The sequence below is a fragment of the Prosopis cineraria genome, unplaced genomic scaffold, assembly GCF_029017545.1.
Source record: "Prosopis cineraria cultivar Desert tree isolate PC_DT_omini unplaced genomic scaffold, ASM2901754v1 PC15, whole genome shotgun sequence".
In the NCBI taxonomy this organism is placed as follows: domain Eukaryota; kingdom Viridiplantae; phylum Streptophyta; class Magnoliopsida; order Fabales; family Fabaceae; genus Prosopis; species Prosopis cineraria.
The window spans coordinates 3895782-3914924 of NW_026555346.1; the positions used below are offsets into that span (position 1 = coordinate 3895782).

The 19143-nt window shown below is 33.7% G+C and overlaps 2 protein-coding genes across 2 annotated transcripts; one reads left to right on the forward strand and one right to left on the reverse strand.

The window, feature by feature from the left end:
* Positions 1–1843, forward strand: LOC129294750 (uncharacterized). The gene is made up of 4 exons (XM_054933223.1): positions 1–990; positions 1157–1249; positions 1338–1405; positions 1481–1843. Exons 1-4 carry the CDS (start codon positions 364–366, stop codon positions 1644–1646), a joined length of 954 nt encoding a protein of 317 aa, XP_054789198.1. The 5' UTR covers positions 1–363; the 3' UTR covers positions 1647–1843.
* Positions 1844–4977: 3134 nt separating this feature from the next.
* Positions 4978–8328, reverse strand: LOC129294749 (5'-adenylylsulfate reductase-like 4). Its single transcript, XM_054933221.1, has 4 exons — positions 7710–8328; positions 6640–6827; positions 6431–6555; positions 4978–5783 (listed from the first exon to the last, which is right to left on the reverse strand). Exons 1-4 carry the CDS (start codon positions 7923–7925, stop codon positions 5341–5343), a joined length of 972 nt encoding a protein of 323 aa, XP_054789196.1. The 5' UTR covers positions 7926–8328; the 3' UTR covers positions 4978–5340.
* Positions 8329–19143: the final 10815 nt, after the last annotated feature.

Consider the following 19143-nt stretch of genomic DNA (forward strand, 5'->3'; position numbering starts at 1 on the left):
CGTGCGATTCGTGTTCTCAATCCACAATCCTTTACTTCCACTGCACAATGATTGGCTATATCGATTATTTTATTATATATAAAAAGAAAACGAAAAAGGGAGTCCTCCCTTCCCTTATCGTGTGCCACGAGGCACGAGCTCCAAATCCAGTTAAAGAAGGAAGCACTGTGGTTGCAGCTTCTCCAACCTCAGAAAAGTAGAAAGCCTGCTCAAGGATGTAGCGTCTGGAGACTTGGTCTCGAATAAATACTCGCTAAATCACAGATATCAGATGTGACTTTTGCCTTCTTCCTAATTACTGTTCTGGACCTGGATTATCTTCTCTGCAGGCTGCAGCCTGTGTTTTCTACACACTTGTCGAAGATGACCGGGTGCTTCAACTTGACAGAATCCAAAAACTGGTGCTATAGATCCACCTTCGGAAGGTCGGGGCTCCGATCATCTACCACTGACCTGAAAGACGGGACTATCATGCATTGCTGGGTGCCTAAGACCCGAGTTGAGTCTAAACCAAATCTGCTCCTGATCCACGGGCTTGGAGCCAACGCATTGTGGCAATGGGGCGACATCATCCGCCATTTAACCCCCTTCTTCAACGTGTACGTGCCGGACCTTCTCTTCTTCGGTGGTTCCTACACGACGCGCCCCGAGCGGAGCGATTCGTTCCAAGCTCAGTGCTTGATGCGACTCATGGAGGCTAACTCCGTGCAGAGGCTGAGTCTGGTGGGGTTGAGCTACGGCGGGTTCGTGGGATACAGCATGGCTGTTCAGCATAAGGAAATGGTGGAGAGGGTGGTGCTGTGCTGCTCCGGTGTGAGCATGGAAGAAAAGGACCTGAAGGAAGGGCTTTTCCCGGTGGCCTTGGAAGAAGCTGTCAACATTTTGGTGCCGCAGACGCCGGACAGGCTAAAAGAGCTTCTCGGATTCACGCTCTCCAAACCCGCTATGGTGGCTTGGTTGCCTTCTTGTCTCCTTATTGATTTCATTGATGTAAGGAGCTACTTCTGTGTCTCTAGTTTCATTTTAATTTTACCAAGCCATTATAACATTTTCCTTTGACAAGACTAGAGTGAGAGCTATTTCTTAGCATAAGTAGCAACTCACAACGAGTTATGAAACTTTGAATATAAGAGCTAGAAATGGTGGATTTGGGTAGGCAATGTGCAGGGATCATGTTGAAGAGAGGAGGGAATTGATCATAGCAATCGCGAAGGGCCGAAAGCTTTCTGATCTCCCACGGATTTCTCAGGTTCGTTCTTCCATGCCCCTATTACATGTTCAACATCGGACAGTTGTGTAGGTTATTACAAGTTTTTATTTCTCTTTTTCGGAAGCAGCCTGCGTTACTGGTGTGGGGAGAACGTGATCAAATCTTCCCATTGGAACTGGCTCACAGATTGAAAAAGTCAGTGACACTCTGACCCTTTTCTTATTTTGGGACTTTTTATCGCCCCTTCTCAATTGGGAATCTTGAACACAGGCATTTGGGGGACAACGCTGAACTAGTAGTCATAAAAAACACAGGACACGCCCTCAATGTGGAGAAGGTCAAGGACTTCTACAGTGTCCTCAAGTCTTTCCTCATCGAGTTGAAGCCTCCTGCCTTTGCAGGCTCCCCATATCCCACATCTCGCAACAAATCGTGAGTTTCAACACCAAAATGGATACTTAAGACAGACATTTCCAATCTTTTCTGCTGCTAAACCATTGTAATACTTCTCTGGTCATTGTATAGGAATTCACTGGTTTCATTTTGGATTCGTTGTGACTTGTGAGGAGTAAAAATTAAAGACAACCCCCCCCCGGCCAAAAAAAAGTGCTATATTTACTTCTGCTACTCTCATTCTTTTTTGTATTTAATCTTTTAGAAAAGTTTCGAGATCATCATTTATAAGTTTATGAAGCATTAATTTTTTATCCTAAAAATAGATTGCATGTATTTTTAAATTCATGATATTTTGTGGGGCAAAAATAGAAACAAAAGTAATTTTTAGACTATGTTATTGATGTAATTTTATTAACTTATTCAACAAAATAAGTCGGAGGAAGTTTTTCAATAGAAATTTTTTAGTGTAATTTCTTATGAGAAAACAAATTTTTTTTTTTTAAAAAGACCAATTTAACTGTGAATGCTGCAAAAATAACTGAAAGTTTTCTCTAATCAGTAACCCAGGCAAATATCATATATTTTTTTATGTGCACCTGGACCTGGTATTCAGAGTCCTTAATCAGTAGCCGAAAACAATGACACTAAAGTAGAAGAGGCCGACCGACGATAGAAGTGTCATTGTCATTAACAAGGGGTAATATTATCAAAGCACAGGCTGGCAGATCCGGTGTTTTTTATGAGTAAAACCATACAAACGGGCCGAAGAGTAATTTTTTCTACAACTGACCAAACATAGCTTCTCCATCTCTTTCGTGACCAAATCCATTATTTACACGACAGTTTCCTATCCAACCATCCCACCAAACGAATTCACATCATCAATTGATCCATACAGAAAATCTCTGATACAAAATAGTTCAACTTTAGCAAGTAGCCCAGTAACAGCTGCAAGGTGATACAACACTTACACTAGCTTTATCTTTCCTCTGCTTGAGATTCATCAACTTTTGATGGCTCAGCTGCCGGGTTGAAACATGGTGATTGAAAGAATCAACACATGGTCTTAAATTAAAAAAAAAAAAAATTCCTGAATGGAAAGTAACAATCTTAAAATGCAAATGCAACAAATCTTCTCTAGCTGGTATCAGCAAGCACGCTGTTTCTACTCTATGTATTAACACAGTGTGCAACTTTAAGAACTTCAGACTTCGTTTCATAAATTTTAAAAGCACGTATAGCATCAGAATCAAATTCAAAGGGAGATCAGTTTTCATGAAATATATGACATAGAGTGCATGCATCATAAAAAATGGCCGGCAACTTCACCCCAGAAAGCAACAACTTAAATCATGACCCAAGAACAGGTACATGCTGGGATGACCTTAAATTATAAGCTCCATGTCCCAAACTATGAAAGTATTATGTCCTAATATATCAGTCCGTAATACCCATATAAGAAAAATGTTTAATAATAATAGCAACCATGAAACTTGTGCATCATACTTGGGCTCCAAAAATTGAGGCTCAAATTAAAAACCAGGCAGTTTTAATTGTCAAAAGAACTACATGACAAATTACAACATGTGCAAAACTATAGCATTGATATAAATCATCGCAAACCAACCTACAAGCATTTGTAAAGAGTATTAAGCAAGGTTGGATGGAAGTAGTCAACAGTGACAAACTAAGTAATACGACAATCTAATTTTGGAGGTTCTTTAGATCCACCATAGAAAAAAGGGTAACGTCAAAATTGGCTGCTAAAGGAATATTCATAATAGCAGCCCTTTAATATCAGGAAAGAGGCATTACATAAACTCACCTCCCTCCTCGGTCAAGTCTGAGGTCCATAAGGTGAGATTGTCCCTCAAAAGTTGCATAATTAGGGCACTATCCTTGTAGGATTCTTCATTGAGATTATCAAGTTCAACACTAGCCTCATCAAATGCTTGCTTGGCCAGATGGCAGGCCCTGCATACGGCATATATAAACAGCACACGTAAAAATGGAAGGTGGCAATTTACAAAAGCCCAAAGAAACAATTGAATGAAAATGTAAATTTGGCATTTCAGTAAAACCAATATGATACAAACACAAAATCAATCACACAGCCTAAGCTACATTAAAAATTATTAAAAGAGATTGGATAGAGGATTATCCGATGGAGCGTTCCTGCGAGCCGAAAACCGGATGACCACTGACGCGTCTCTCACACAATGCTAATTCTCATTATTCCACGGCACAAATTCTCGTCTCCAACCAGGTCAGATTCACTCTCTTTGGTATATAGTATAAACCTTTCCTTTTAGCGTTTTATTGTTGATGCTCTATAAATCGCTATTAATCGTCCACAACCCATGCCAAATTATACTCGAAACTTTATTTTTAACCGTAAAAGAATGGCATCCGGCTTTTCGACAAGAATGATTGTCATTTTAAGTTTAAGCAAGAGAATTTTTTTAAAAAAAATGTAGGGGTAACGAAGAGAAACTTGTAAATTATGACATTAGATAATGTCGAAGTTGTTCGTAGCTGATTCTTCCGTCCGTCCTCCAACTCCTTACTCCAGCACGACGCATCCAGATTTCCGTGTGTTAATTTTCTTAAAATGTCTGCCTTCTATTCATTCATAAATAGATCTATAGGATAGTTTGAAGGGAAAAAAACAATAAAGCAAGCGAAAAAAGATTGAAATTTTATACTTGTGACCAAAACAAACCCACTTTCACTATCATTCAGGATCGAAACATACTTCACGATTTAAGTCACTTAGGAGCATACCATTCAGTGCTCTCACCACTGTTTCGAAATATACATTGTTCAGCATACAATACCTCGCCGAGAGCTTCACGAGTGTACTTCACGAATTAGGAGAATATACCCCTCGCCAGCGAAAGAATTAGGAGAATAAATTTTTGGTGATTTTGAAATAATTTTGCAAAACTTTGGTAAAATATTTAGAAAATTGTTTTCATTGGACAAAATTTTATAAAATCTAACTGGTAGTTCCCTGGTCCTGTCAGAAACGGGTGACTTTTAATCCAATATGACAATTTTGTTGAAGTATATCCACCGTAAATCCGCTGTTCAAACATCAAAACTCCAGCGTCCAATCAAGAAAGACTAGTTTAATCAACTGGCCGCCCAACAGAGAATAACCTGCATGCGCGAAGAATGATAATTCGGATACGTGTAGCTTGTGAAAGCAACGTCTCCGAATATGAGCGATCTAATTAACACGACTATTTTTACCCTCGCTAGGGTTAAGAAGCATCACCATCTCATCCGTATCAACACAATCATGCATTTTAGTCCACAAGCATGATGACCAATAATACTCAATAGGACTATGCAGCATTTACAATCACTTCATTCTCAACAAGAAATAATTTATGTAGTGATGGTCAACAATGGGCCTTCATGTAAGCCTACAAGGCAAAGAATTAAAGACTTCAGCTTGAGTTTGCTAATTATAAAAGCTATTCACATCGAAGTCCCAAATTTCTATCATGCCAAATGCATAAGTATTCTAAATCATGTGGCCAAATGTGGAAGGAGTAATTTATTCATTCAGGAACCTGATAACCTTCTTAATGATCATCAAGCCACGTACCACCCATGAAGGGGTCTGAAGATAAATCCTATAACACGAGTTCCACGCTCTACATTGCCGCCAAGCCTTTCAGAGGGTATACGCTCATCAAAGAAATCTGGTCACCAGTGCAATCAGCTTACTGGTGCATCACACGGCTGGTGCTACCCTCCCCAATTGAAACTGTGGCAAGGGATTTGGAAGCCCAAACTTTAGCATTCAGTGCTCCTTCCTGCAGGTTACTTCTCTTGCAAGGCACTCTTAGACAGCTTATGGACTGCATTATTCGCTTCAGATATACCAAAGGATGTTCCAACAAACTCCCTAATCTAATATTTTGGATAACACTTTTCCAAACACATTGAAAGCATTTAAGCAGTGTAGGGAAAATGAAGTATAGTAGTCTCAAAAGCACAAAGGCAGTAGCCAGAGCTAAATATGTCTCCTGCCGCAGCAAATTTTCTGGCGATCTTGCCCAAGAAAATGGACAACTTTCTGGCTCAGTGTGTCCATGTTTCTCGAGGACTGATAGGCTCCCAATTTTCTCAAGAGACAGCTGGCCATGTGAAAAACTCCTGATCCCTGCATTTATGAGAAAAATAACAAGAGGGCACCGTCACATGAAGCTTACAAGCATAATCACACGAAAGAGATGTTAAGGGACTTCTTCCACACCTGAGACAATTTTTAAAGAAAAACACATGTTAAAAAAAAAAAGATAAACGATAACAACATATCATATGGCCCAGACCGTGCTTCAACTACAACACAAAATGCAACACAGGTTAACCAAGGGCAGTGGCAAATCATGTCAATGGAAACAAGCATCCAAATTTCACATTCACCAATTACCAAACTGAAACGAAAATAATGAACATCTTATGGCAAAATGACACTCCACCAGATGAAACGAACAATTTCCACAGCATAAAGTTGGAAGTATTCAAGTAAAGCCACCCATTTCTTCTGTGTACATTTGGGAGATTACATAATAAGGGAAAACTTTTCATATCCGGAGCCATTCTGGTGTTGTTTCAGGAAGATTGGGACATAATTCTAAAATGGACTAATAAGTTCCTTTGTAGTGTTTAAATAATTCAGACTACTTTAAAGGGCAATGAAAACTAGCTACATCAGAAGATTTCGTGCAGACCTAGCTGCATGAACTGATTAAAATGAAGAAGTCATTTAACAAAATAAAAGCGAAAAGAGGGCAAGAGTGAACTTACCAGTAACATCACTATAGAAATCTAATAGAGAGATAAGGGTTCGGGACCCATGATAACGAACACGCATGGTAGAATTTAAAATGAATAGTGTAGGGAAGCCATGGACACCATATTTTGATAGTATACTGCAAGCGATGGATTCACGTTATTTTCAGCAAAGAAAAAAATGTACTGCAAGCAATTCATAAAAGAAGCGAAATAACACAAACCTAGGCCTGACAGTTGACTCTTCAATTGCAAAATGTGGAATGGAAGGGTACTGGGAAGACATGATGGAGAAGATTGGTCTAAATATCCTAGAGAAAGGGCACCAAGATGCGTAGAAGAGGACAGCCACATAATCATGATTATTCTTGTGGACCATATTTAATGCCTTTTGCAATGAAATTTCATCTCCCTGCATATTATGATGTATAAAATCCATAAGAAGTATACCTTCAATCTTTTATCATCTTCATCAATGTGGACAAAGTTCCATACATTGTGGAACTCATAAAATTAATGAACAAAAATAAACATCAATAAGCCAAAACTCATCAATTTGTTGTAAGGTGTGCATCCTAGTTTGCTCTGCAGTTGCTGTTGAATTCAGGGAAAAAGAAAATGCCAAAACTCACGCCAAAGCTACATCTTAAGAACGCCACCGCTTTATTTGTGATATGAACAGCTATAAAGCAGAAAGATCATAAATAGCATGAAAAAATTATAAACCGATATAGCTTCTAACATCACGCACATATACAGCATAGTCACAAGTGTGCGTGAAACACAATACAGAGTACTCTGATTAAAATCTTAAGATCGAAATCTATCAATGTGGCTTATGTACGCACAACAACAAACTAAATAATAAAATAAAACTTCAAATATGAAACAAGAAACCATGTGTTCAAAGGCTTTCGTCAAGCCCAAAAACAAATAAATGAAACGAAGCTTAAGAGGTGAACATCACAGTATGATTTTCTCAGAAGCTCAATCATTTTCCTAAACGAAAACCGTAGTTTTAGGTTAAGTTATCGCAACCCTTTCAAAATTCTTCCCGACGAGAATTTGAGATTCATCATCTCAAGTGTACAAAGAAGATGCACTTCCGACCCCAAAACTACGCATCATCGAAGTTAGGGATAAGTTGAATTCCCCAAGGACGCATGAATTTTGCCCTCGACAAGGCAACCAAACTACGCGAAAGCAGCTAAGCAATCGAAAATCAGAAAAATCAAGGAAATGAGAGATATATTACAAATTAGAAAACGTGTGAAAATAAAAGAAGAGTATTCACCTCGGTGACACCAACATATTCGTTGGATCCAACAGCATCGCCAAGCGAGCAGCTCCAATCACGAAACCCTAAGATCGATTCGGAGAGGGACGCGGGAGAACAAACGCTGCCCGCAAGATAAACCGCAGGCGGTCGGGCGGCGCAAGTAAGGCTCCCCGAGAGCAACACGGCTAAGGCGACATGGAACCCCCAAAGCCCCATCCCGAACGATCCCATGGAATTGGAAAGTTAGCTCGAAGCTAACCCGAAAGAGAAAGGACCCACCGAAAGCGGAAAAGGAAATACAAATCCTAGAACATGGAATTGGGGGCGAGGGTGAAGGAATAGGGACGTTGCAGAGCGTGAGACCGGCGGGTCGTGTAAATTTTGGAAGGGTGAGGCTTTGAGAGAGAGGCGGTGGCGTGTAGGAAACTGAGTGAACAGTTAAATTCTGCAAAGACGGTTGGGTTTGGTGGTGGTGATGGGGGTTATGGGAGGGGCGATGGGGATCGGCATTAAGCAATAAAATGGAAGGACTAGCCGACGGACGAAGCAGGTCGGCGACTCGATCAGGAGAAATTCCTAATCACCTTCCTCTCGAGCAAGGGCCTCGGCAATGCTTCGGTTCCTTCTATCTTTTTCGATAAACACTATTAAAATAGTGATCCATACGCATATTTGACATATTAAATTCAAGAGTAAAAGTTAGGCCAAAAGGTTGGGGTTAAGGTTAAAGGTCATATTTAAATAAAATTTTAAATTTTAAAAATTAAATTTTTTTAAAATAACTGAACTTAAGGGTCTCATCGATTAAGTCTTGAATAATAAAAAACACAAGCCCAAATGATTCTTCAAATTATATTATTTTATTATCATTTTTAAAAAAATTTTATGAAATGCGTGTTTAATTAGTTTGAAGAATAGACCTTATTATTAACCCTAATCACTTGATTTTCTAAATCCTACAATTGCCTCTTGCTTCTTTTTGCTTGTCTTTTCCTCACTGCCTCACACTTTCAACCACAGCTTGTCAACCACTCAACCTCGCACCCCTCGTCCCTTGTCTCTCCCTCTCTGTCTTGCATCTCATCCACATCTCACATCTCTTCCCTAACAGGCTAAATTTTGCTCTCTTTCTCGCCTCTCATATCTGTGAAGGTTGATTCTGCTCCTATAAAGTAAAAAAAAAATCTTTTAATGATCGATGGGATAGCCTGAGGCGATAAAGCAATTCTGTTGGAACAAACCAATAAGAGAATCTTGATGGACTTGGTGTAACATCTTGAAGAAATTAATTTTAGATTTATTAAGTAATTAAGGATAAATTAGACAATTGATAGTTGACTCAAATTGAAAGATAATGTATGGTTAATGTGTTTATCGAACCCTAATTAGGGCTTAAAATTAGACCTTGAGTGGTATTGGCCACGTTTTAGGCCTAATTAGATGAACCATGTTCGAAACCTTAAATTTTAGCCTTTGGCAGTAGCCAAAATTCAATTTTTAAACCTTCAGATTTGCATTTCAACTCATAAAATTAAAGATTTAAGTGGGAGTCCAAATGTGACAAGGAGAACTCTGTTAAGGTTTATTGTGAGCATCCAATTAAGTCTTTTTAAAGCTTACAATCACCTAGATAAGTGCCTACAACCTCTTCTCTTCCTCTCGTGCATTTTTATCATTGTTTTTAGATAGTTCTTTGGGAATTCGAAAATGAATTGTGATTTTTCCTAAAATTCTAACTTCAAGGAATTAATAGGTGTTTATTTAAGTGTCTAATATTTGGGTTATAATGCTAATGAAGTTTTAGAGTTTTAAAGTGAGGTTTGAAGTAAACCCTAAAACTAATTAATTGAGATAAAAAGGTTATGAGTTATTAATGATGTTGACTGGGCTAATATGAGTCTAAATGAACTAACGAAACCTTAAAATGAATTTAATTGTGGGTAGATGATCACAATAGGGTTTTTGGGTTTAGGCTTTGATTAAAGTTAATTAAAGATAATTAGTCATTAATGACTATTTATGAGTTTGATTGTAGATTAATTATTGTTGGTGCTATTTAGCTTATTGGAGGCTCCATTTGATATTCATATGTACTCTTAGTTTACCAACTAAGAGTTGAGGTAACAAAAAATTTAAGTATTATTTACACTTTAAGCATTATTATGGATGGTTTTAAATGAGCTTACGAATGAATATGTTAATTTTAAACTATTACCTAAATATGAAACATGACTTATTGTGATGAAATGTTTGTTGATTATATTTATATAAATGTTAAGCATAGATTGCCTATGAGATGAATATGTTAACATGATGAGTGGTTATAATTGATAATGTTGGAAGAGATGTGATACTATTTATGCATATGTGATGAAATGCTTGATGATTATATTTATATAGATTTTATTTGGTATTTGAAAAATGAATTGTGAGCCTAGATTGATTATGAGTTTATTATATAACTAACTATTGTAAATTATAATGTAGTGCAAACTGTAATAAGCATGCAAGTTTTAGAAATTATAATGATGATGAATTGCTATGATATGCATGAACTTATATTCACATTTGTTAATTGAACTTACATGACTATAATGGGTGGGAGTTCACCCTAACATAGTATAAAGGTTATTATAGAAAATCCAAGTGGCGTAGCCTTCATTGAGTTTGCACACAGTAGTTGGCATATTTCATTATTATATGTGCTCACCATTCCCAACAATCTACGGGTATAGCATAGGTTGAGCACGCTCAATATCACCGGCCCTAGATTAGACAGTGTGGGTCAGCACTTATGACACCTTTGAAATTCAAGTAGAGGGAATTCATAGTTCAAGAGTAAACGGGGGAGTCTTTGGTCAGGTGACCTTTCACAATTGAAAAGCAGAGTTAATCTAGTCACATGAGCTAAACCTATATAAGACAATAGCCCATAAATTTGGTTAGATGATATAAGGAGTTGTATAAGGCGGTTGCATTTGATTATACAAAATACATTATAAAGATGCATTTGTGAATAATATTGGTTTGTCTTATGTGATATTAAACGTTTAATTATTGTAATTGCCACACTTTAATATGCTTAATTAAATTACTTAGTCATTGAGATATTTATCTCATTCTCATAGTTTAATGTTTACAAGTGAGGATCAAACTAAGAGCAAAGGGAGGCCTGTGAAGCTAAAGACTGAGTAATCATTTATAACATCTCTAGTTTTATCTTTTATATATAATTTGAATACAATATTTACCAACTAGAGGTCTTTTACATGGACTTATATTTATTTAAAGTTCACTTGCATTTTTAGCTTAAAATATTTAATTTTAGGCATTTTTAGATTGTCTTGACCATAGTAGGGTTCTAACTAGAGCTGGGAAAATGAGTTAAGCTTGCAGGCCAGCCTTTTTTAAATAATTTTATATTTTCAATCACATTATATGTTTTTATAAAAATATAATAATAACAATATTTTTTAAATATATAATTTATGACTCTCAAATATGTTATTTACATTTGAAAGATAGTGTAAATCTTTCTTGCAGTTTGCAAATGAAATTTTTGTTATAGTTTGTAAATCAATGATTTGTTAGTTTCTATAGAAATATTTTAAATATATATTATTTGTTAATCTCACAAGATCTAATGATTGAAATCACAAATATAAATTTATTAAGAAAAATAATATGGGTTTATATTAAAATTTTATTTCTCAGTAAGAAAGATAACACACTTAGACGAGAAGATGATTAATAGTAAAAATCTAGCAAAATTAATTTGCTTGGTTGAATTCTATGTTTATTTTATTTATTTACAAGTTTTTTTAATTGATAATTTTCCTTAAAATATCAAATAAATATATAAATTTATGTTATATAAATTTTAAATTGTTAAAAAAATTTGATAAATTTATACAGGCCAACCCACTAGCTACCTAGCCCACCAGAAAATAGGTTGGGTTGGATTTTTCAATCTGTTTTATATAGTGAGCTGGGCCAACCCAAGTTGTAAAAATGCCAGCACACGAGAGCTAGCTCACAAGTTAGCCCGTAGCTTGTTTTTCTAATACTAGTCCTAACCCCTGAACTAACTATGATAGTGGATCAAGATAGTTTAAACAAGTATATTTTAACAAGTTAAATAAGTTTTATATATTTTGGGTGATTGTTTAGCTTGAATATAAAAAAATTATATTTTTACCCCCTCATTTTGTGTCTTGTGGTCAATTCTTATATTAAAAGTTGTTTAATGCTTGTGACTATTTGGACAAGTGTATTAAGACTTATTAAGTGTGGTTCAAGCCTTTGTGTGGGTTAATGGCTTACGATTTGAAATTTGGACACTTGGTTGATGATTTAGAAGAAAAAATGTGAAGTTTTGGTTTTGGGTGTTCAAATTCTTCATTTGATGTCGGATTGATATGAAACTAAAACTATTAGCTATATTATAAAACTTTTTACACGTGAACACTTGAATCACCTCAGTCGAAAATACGAATCAAAAGTTATAAGCATCAGAAGTTCATGGTTAGGAGTTATCATGACAAATGCTGTCATGAGGTCTTGGCTGCAACTTAAAGATTATCGACTTAGAGGGCTTAAAGGCTTGGCTCTGAGCCCTATTAGTAAGGGTCGAACTTCAAAATTAGGCCAAAATTTAAATAATTGAGCTTTAAAGCTTAAGCTCTTAAGAGTCAGGCTTGCCCGAATTTTCATCTCTATTACATATATGTACAGTTGTAAGTAGATAGGGGAACACACCTTTGTTAAGGGGAAAATTTAGATGAGTTTGTTTTGAAAGCTCGTTAAAGCTTAGCTAAGGTTCAAGATTCTTGATTCTCACATCAATAATAACGTTTGATCTCACCATTTTATAAGTTATGATCAAATGCTTAAACATTAGCAAACACATTTTGAAATGTAATAATGTTTGCAATTGATTTGTAAATAGTTTTTCGTATGTTTATATTTTATAAAACCTTTTTTTACCTGGGTTTATTTCCTTTTCTCGCATGACAATATCTTATACATTTTTTTTGAGTATCTATATGTTGCTTAAATTGTTTTCTAGTAAGGGTCCATTTGGTTTTCAATTAAAATCTCTAAAAGGACTTTTAAAATGGATTTTGGATTTAGATGTTGTTTGATTTCCATTTTTTTTCAAAAAGTCCTTTCTAGATGTGATTGAATATGCTTTTAACCAACTTAAAATTTTTTATTTTTGAAACTTATATTCTAAAAGCAACATTTAGTACTTATTCAAACTAACTTGTAAAAAAATATACCAAAATATAAATTTCATTACAATAATTAACTTTTACTAAATTAATTTTTATCAAATGAACTTTTGACAAACTAACTGTTACCCAACAGAAAACAAACACATACTAACATGTTTGATCTATAGCAACAATAGTGAAAACACAAGATATAAGCACTTTGCTACTGTACATCAATGTTAAATGAACAGCTAAATTAGATGATAGCACTATTAAGTTAGTAATCATGAGTAATTTTAAAATATTAAACTTACAAGAAAATTTTGAAATTTCATTAAGATTTTTTTTAGACAAAGTCACTGAGATACTTTGGTAGAAATAACAAGATTAGATATACTTCATAAAATCATACTATTAAAAAGGGATTTTTAATTTCTAATATTTAAATAGCAGGCATCTCTTTTTCGTGTTTTAAAGAAGGGCAAACTTTATATATATATATATATATATATGAAAAACATAGAACTTTAAATCTTTTTCTAAAGCAACTATTTACTTCTTAATACACCCCCCAAAGCTTATAGGAAAAACAAAAAGGCCCCAAGCTACACCACTTAAAGAGCAAAAGAAAAAGAGGCTGATGCATGCCAAAGGATGCCAAAGACAGAATAAGACGCCTATAAGAAAATATGCATTACAAAATACGCAAATCAAAGAGCATCTTTCTTTTTCCTTTTTTGCCTCGTAATAACCTATTTTTCTCTATTAACAATCCTTCAAGAGAGAATACGTGGCCGTTTGTTAATTATTTCTCATAAGACGCATTGAGGTATAGCGATGGAGTATATTGTGTAAAGAAGGAACACCTAAATTTAGCAATATTGGAACCATTTTAGTCGCTGCCCGTTGAATTGAAGTATGATAAATGACAACCAATCTTCCATTAGATCTGGTAATGAAAAGCACAATCCACCATTGATATGCAGTTGACTCAACTGTGAATTTCAGTATCAACAATGAAGAGGTTCCTAAAATCACCCTATCTTTTATATAATATATATATATATATATATAATAAGAGACAAGATCAGCCTAAGTGCTGTTAATGTTATTACAATCTACTACAAATAAACTACTCGGTCTTTTTTTACCATAACAATACAAAAATTAGTCTTCCTGAATAAAAAGCCAATAAACCCAGTGCAATTATGGTCCTAATTGGTTTCGTGAGGGAGTTTTTAGGTGTTGGGTTAGAGCTTGCAGGCATTCATGCATTGGAATTTAGATAGTGGAGTGGTTAAACAATTGAACAAGTTAATTCTACTAAAAAAAATCAACAAGTAAGGCAAGAAAAAAGAAAAACAAAAGAAACAAATCTCCTTGGATGAAACACTCTGTAATTTTTTTTTGATAAAATGACAATTTATTAAAATGAAACATTAGTCCTTTGCAAGCATAAGCCCAATCCAAAACAGATTGGACTTAACAAAAAAAGAAGAAGGAAAAGACAAAATAAGAACATAAAGATAAAAAGAAAAGGAAGCTCCTTGTTAGGTCCATATCACTGGCGCTCTGAAAAAATTTGTTGCAATTCAGAAGGAGAAGGAGAACCATGAACCAACAATGCAGTATCTGCGTGAATAAGTAAAAAGTGTCATCTTCATATAACAAAGTGCCATGAAGGCACAAACATGAGAACCAAAGGTTCTCAGAGGAAAGGTATGAAAGGCATAAAAGGCATGAGAAAGCAATGATTTATCAGTATCATAAAGATACCAACATCTATAAAGTGAGAATGAAAAATGGAAATTTGATAAGAGAGCCAAAAACATAACTGTAATAGTAAAAATAAAACCAAATGAGCTGGAAAGATGAGTAGCCTCCAGTAAGATGGGATATCATGACACTGCTTATTTTATAATATCCTATTGTTTGACATTGCATCACTTTGAAATGAGAGCTTTTTTGGTATTAAAGCTCACAAAACCAAGACAAGAACCCTAGTGTGAAGCTTTAGGAAGAATATTGTCGTTATAATGTTCTACAGACTGAGGGCGGTAGGTACCACTTTGACTAAAATAATTGAGGTCAACCATAGCGTAAATCCTAATGCACCCTATCTTACATTTTTTTCAGGTGGATAAAGGAACAGCTTGCATGAAACATGCAAACCAACCAAATTAACCCATAAAGAAAGACGTACCCATAAGAGAGAGAACCTTTGAGTCAATCCAAGTAGACATCTTAGCAAGTCAGCAAAACCACAACTATGGTTTATTGAGGAGTAATAGGTAGCGGCATTTAACGATGACTCATTGAGTTGATGAAAGCTTTTAATCCTCTTGGCAAGTTGTATAGGTGAGTCAATAGCAGAACCAGTCTTAAAAATTTTTTATTTCATCATGTCAATCTTGGCCAATACATTAGAAGCATGTACATCAACACAGAGCCTCTTTTTAGATTAAGAAGTCAAAATAGCAGGGATGGCATCTTTCGAGGCTTTTCTTTTAAGTATGGCAATACTAAATTAAAAGAAGCCATCATAGAAGGGACATGCAAGAGGCCATGTAAACATGACCCCTTAAAGAAAACACGATCATTAGTAGAAGACCCCACTATATTGGACTTTAAAATCACACTTGGTACCCTGTGAACACTATAACTATGGCCCTTAAAAGAAGCATTAGCTGACTTTGAGGAGCCTAAACTTGAGAAATGAACCTGAATGTCATTTCAACATCATTGAGCAGACACCGACATGCAGTGCAAAGCCATGCAATCAACGTGTAGACAGCGAAAACAAAGACGTCCAACATTCTCTAGGAGAATTGAAAAACAAAAGGTTCATTAACATAGGAAAACTAGGTGAGATTCAAAAGAAGATGAGAAAAATTAGAAACCCAAACAAAGAGATGAAGACCTAAATTAGAAGAGAGGCAGGAATGATCAAAGCTCAGGAAACAACGTAACTTATTGCTAATAAAAGAAGCAGCAGAGTAGGAATAATAAGACAACGGAAGACCAAAAATACAAATCCAAACACAAAATGAAGAAGAATTATACAAAGAAAAGAAAAGGACTCATCTCAATTGAAAACAGATAAGGAAAAGCCTTGGATTAGCCAAACACATGACTTAAGATGAATTTAAGATCAAATTTAAAATGAAAAAAATAGGATAAAAAAGGACCAAGATGTTGAATAATATTAATAGAAACTTGAAGACACCAATGAAGATAAATTAAAGATTGTAGCTTAAAAACATGAAGAGGATGATTATCCAAGACTCAAAAGACTAGGAAACAAGGATGACAAAACATAATATGAGAACGACTAGATTTAGGAAGAAACATCATAAACAAACAATAGGAGTAAAAGCAAATAAAACTAAAGAAAGGAGAAACAAGAAAGAAGACCAGATTCAGAAAGAAAGATCACAAGAGACTAAAGCAAAGACCAAGAAGCAGACAAGTTGCTAAGGCACTAAAGAAAACCTAGTAGCAGAGAGCGCTTCCTTCCTTTTACGTTTTTTTCGCATGAGAGTGATGAAACACTCCACAATTATAGGGGAAAAGGGAAAGAAAGAAACGCGCGACAATGCAATATTTCTTTCTCAAATTAAACAATTAGATCATCCTTCTCTAGCAAACATTTATTAGACATCTTCGGCATGAGTGGATTTTTTTTTTTTTTTTATTATTATTATTATTATTATTATTATTATTATTATTATTATTATTATTATTATGGGTAAAAGGCATGAGTGGATTTTAATTGGGGTGAAAATTGTTACATACAGATAATGCTAGATTTGATGAATAATATATAATAAAATAAAATGAGTCACGCTTCCTCCGTCCTAAATTATATGACACTTTTAAATAAAATTTCATGTACTAATAAAACTTATTAAATATATTTTACAACCTTATTTTTTTAAAATAAAAATATAAACTTTCAAAAACACCATTCATTTAATACTCTATTGATAAAAGAATATTGAAAAGAGAAAATATATGAGAAGGGTAATATTGAAAAAGTATGAATGAAACCTTATTTTTATCATAGTATTTTATATTTTAGGATGTTGAATTTTTTTTAAAAGTATTTTATAATTTAGGACAAGAAGTATTATATATTTCCTCTATTTTTTATTATCAAAGAAACTATCACTTTTGGTTTGTATTTTTTTTATAAACAAAATCGCCCATTCCAATAAACATTTATTACATATTTCTTAAACCACCTCTCATAATTTACATTAATGAAAAAAAATTAATATATACTCATGTTAAGACATTTTAGTTCACTTTTTTTATTTTTAGACATAATTATTATAGTTAATTAATTTTTATATTTTAAATTAAAATATGGTGTTTTTCTTTTGTTCATTGCTCATTGTCACTTCCCTCCCGTTTGGGTTTCGGCTTTGCTCCCATACATTTTTACAAAATTAGATAAACCAGCGTTGGTAGCGGGCGGCAGGGGTGGCTTAATTTAGTTATTGCCTTTTTATTCTTAAAAGAAATGGGGGAAGTTCAGACCCAAAAAAAAAAAAAAAAACCATTGTGGAAAAGAAGCGACCGGAACTTTGAGGAAGCAAACGGCAATACTAAAATGAACGAGCCCGAGCCTCAGCCTCCTTGTAGTATATGAATGGCATTGTCTTCCAGCTTGCTTTTTGTTTCTGGACCCACCTTTGGAGCTCCTAATCAGGAAGTGCTTCGGCCATCCTTGCGCCCCTTTTAATTTTTAACTGTCAAGTTTGGTATTTATACTTTGTCCACCAAATTCATATAAAAGGCCGGAAAAAAAAAATCGTTGCAGTTAATTGAGCTTCCATTTTCCAACACTGGAGGAGAGCATCCGATCGGATCAGTTTTAATTCTCCTAAAATTGATCGGTCAAATTATATAAAAAATTTAAATCCAGTCGAATCAAAATACATGATTAAACAGAATTAAAATCAAATCAAATTATAATGATTCAATTAAATTAGTCTATTCGATTCATGAATTTTGATTTAGGTTTATGAAACTAATTATTCATATATTCTTTTATTCAATTTTTTTCTTTGATATTGAGGGCCCAACAAAAAATAATAATTTTATATCATAATTTATGATAAAACTAATAAAACTTAATACTATTGCATTAAAAATAAAATTATAAAAATAAAAAATTAAAACATCACATTAAAAAAATACTATTACTGTAAATAATAGAAAGATATTTCTTACTCATCTTGATAAAAATTTATTTATATTTTTAAAAATATAAAAAAATATATGCATAATTTAATCAGTTTGATTTATTTAATTTAATAATTTTCAAATCGAATCAAATTAATTAACTAATTTTTTTTAAAAAAATAAATTGAATAGATAAAATTTAATTCAATTTTGTTTGCCCCACCCAAAGCTGCCTCTTAAGAATGTAACGTCAATCAAATTGAATGTCATCCATTCATAAGCTTGCCTGAATGGAACGCACGTGCAGGAATCCACGCCGTCTAACTACGAGTGGCTCATTAAATAATCCCCTTTCTTTAAAATTTGCGTCGGATATTGCAATGCCATCCCATGACTTTTTTTATTTTTCATAAATTAATTTTTTTTAAAAAAGCAATTTTTAATAACATAAATTAAAATTGAAATTATATTTTATGTTTTTTTAAATTTAAATTATACTTCTCCATTTAAAAAATATATGAAATTTTTTATAGGTTAAAGGTTAAAAAATGTAAAGTTTTTTTAGTGCTTTAACATGTAATTAATATTTAAAAAATACTTATAATAAATAAAGTATTTTATATTTATTTTAAAATATAATATCCTATTAAATACTCTCTCTTGTCCTATTTATAAAATAAATAGAGAAGATTTTTTATCCTCTTTATAAGTCATTTTATTAAATTTTTATTATAAATTTTTTCATTTAATCTTCATTGAATGTTAGAGAAAAAGAATATATTATCAAATTATGTATATTTAACAAAGATAAAATTAAGAAATTATTAAATTTTTTAAAAGAATTAATAAATTTTAAAGTTTTCCTAGATTTCAATGAAATATATTAGAAATGCCTTATAAATAAAATTAAAGAAGTGAGGATAAATATAAAAAGATGATTTTATTTTGAATTGACTATTTTATTGAGAGATAAAATTTAATTAAAAATACATATATTTTTTAAAATCAATTATTATTTATATTCCTATATTCTATTAGCTAAA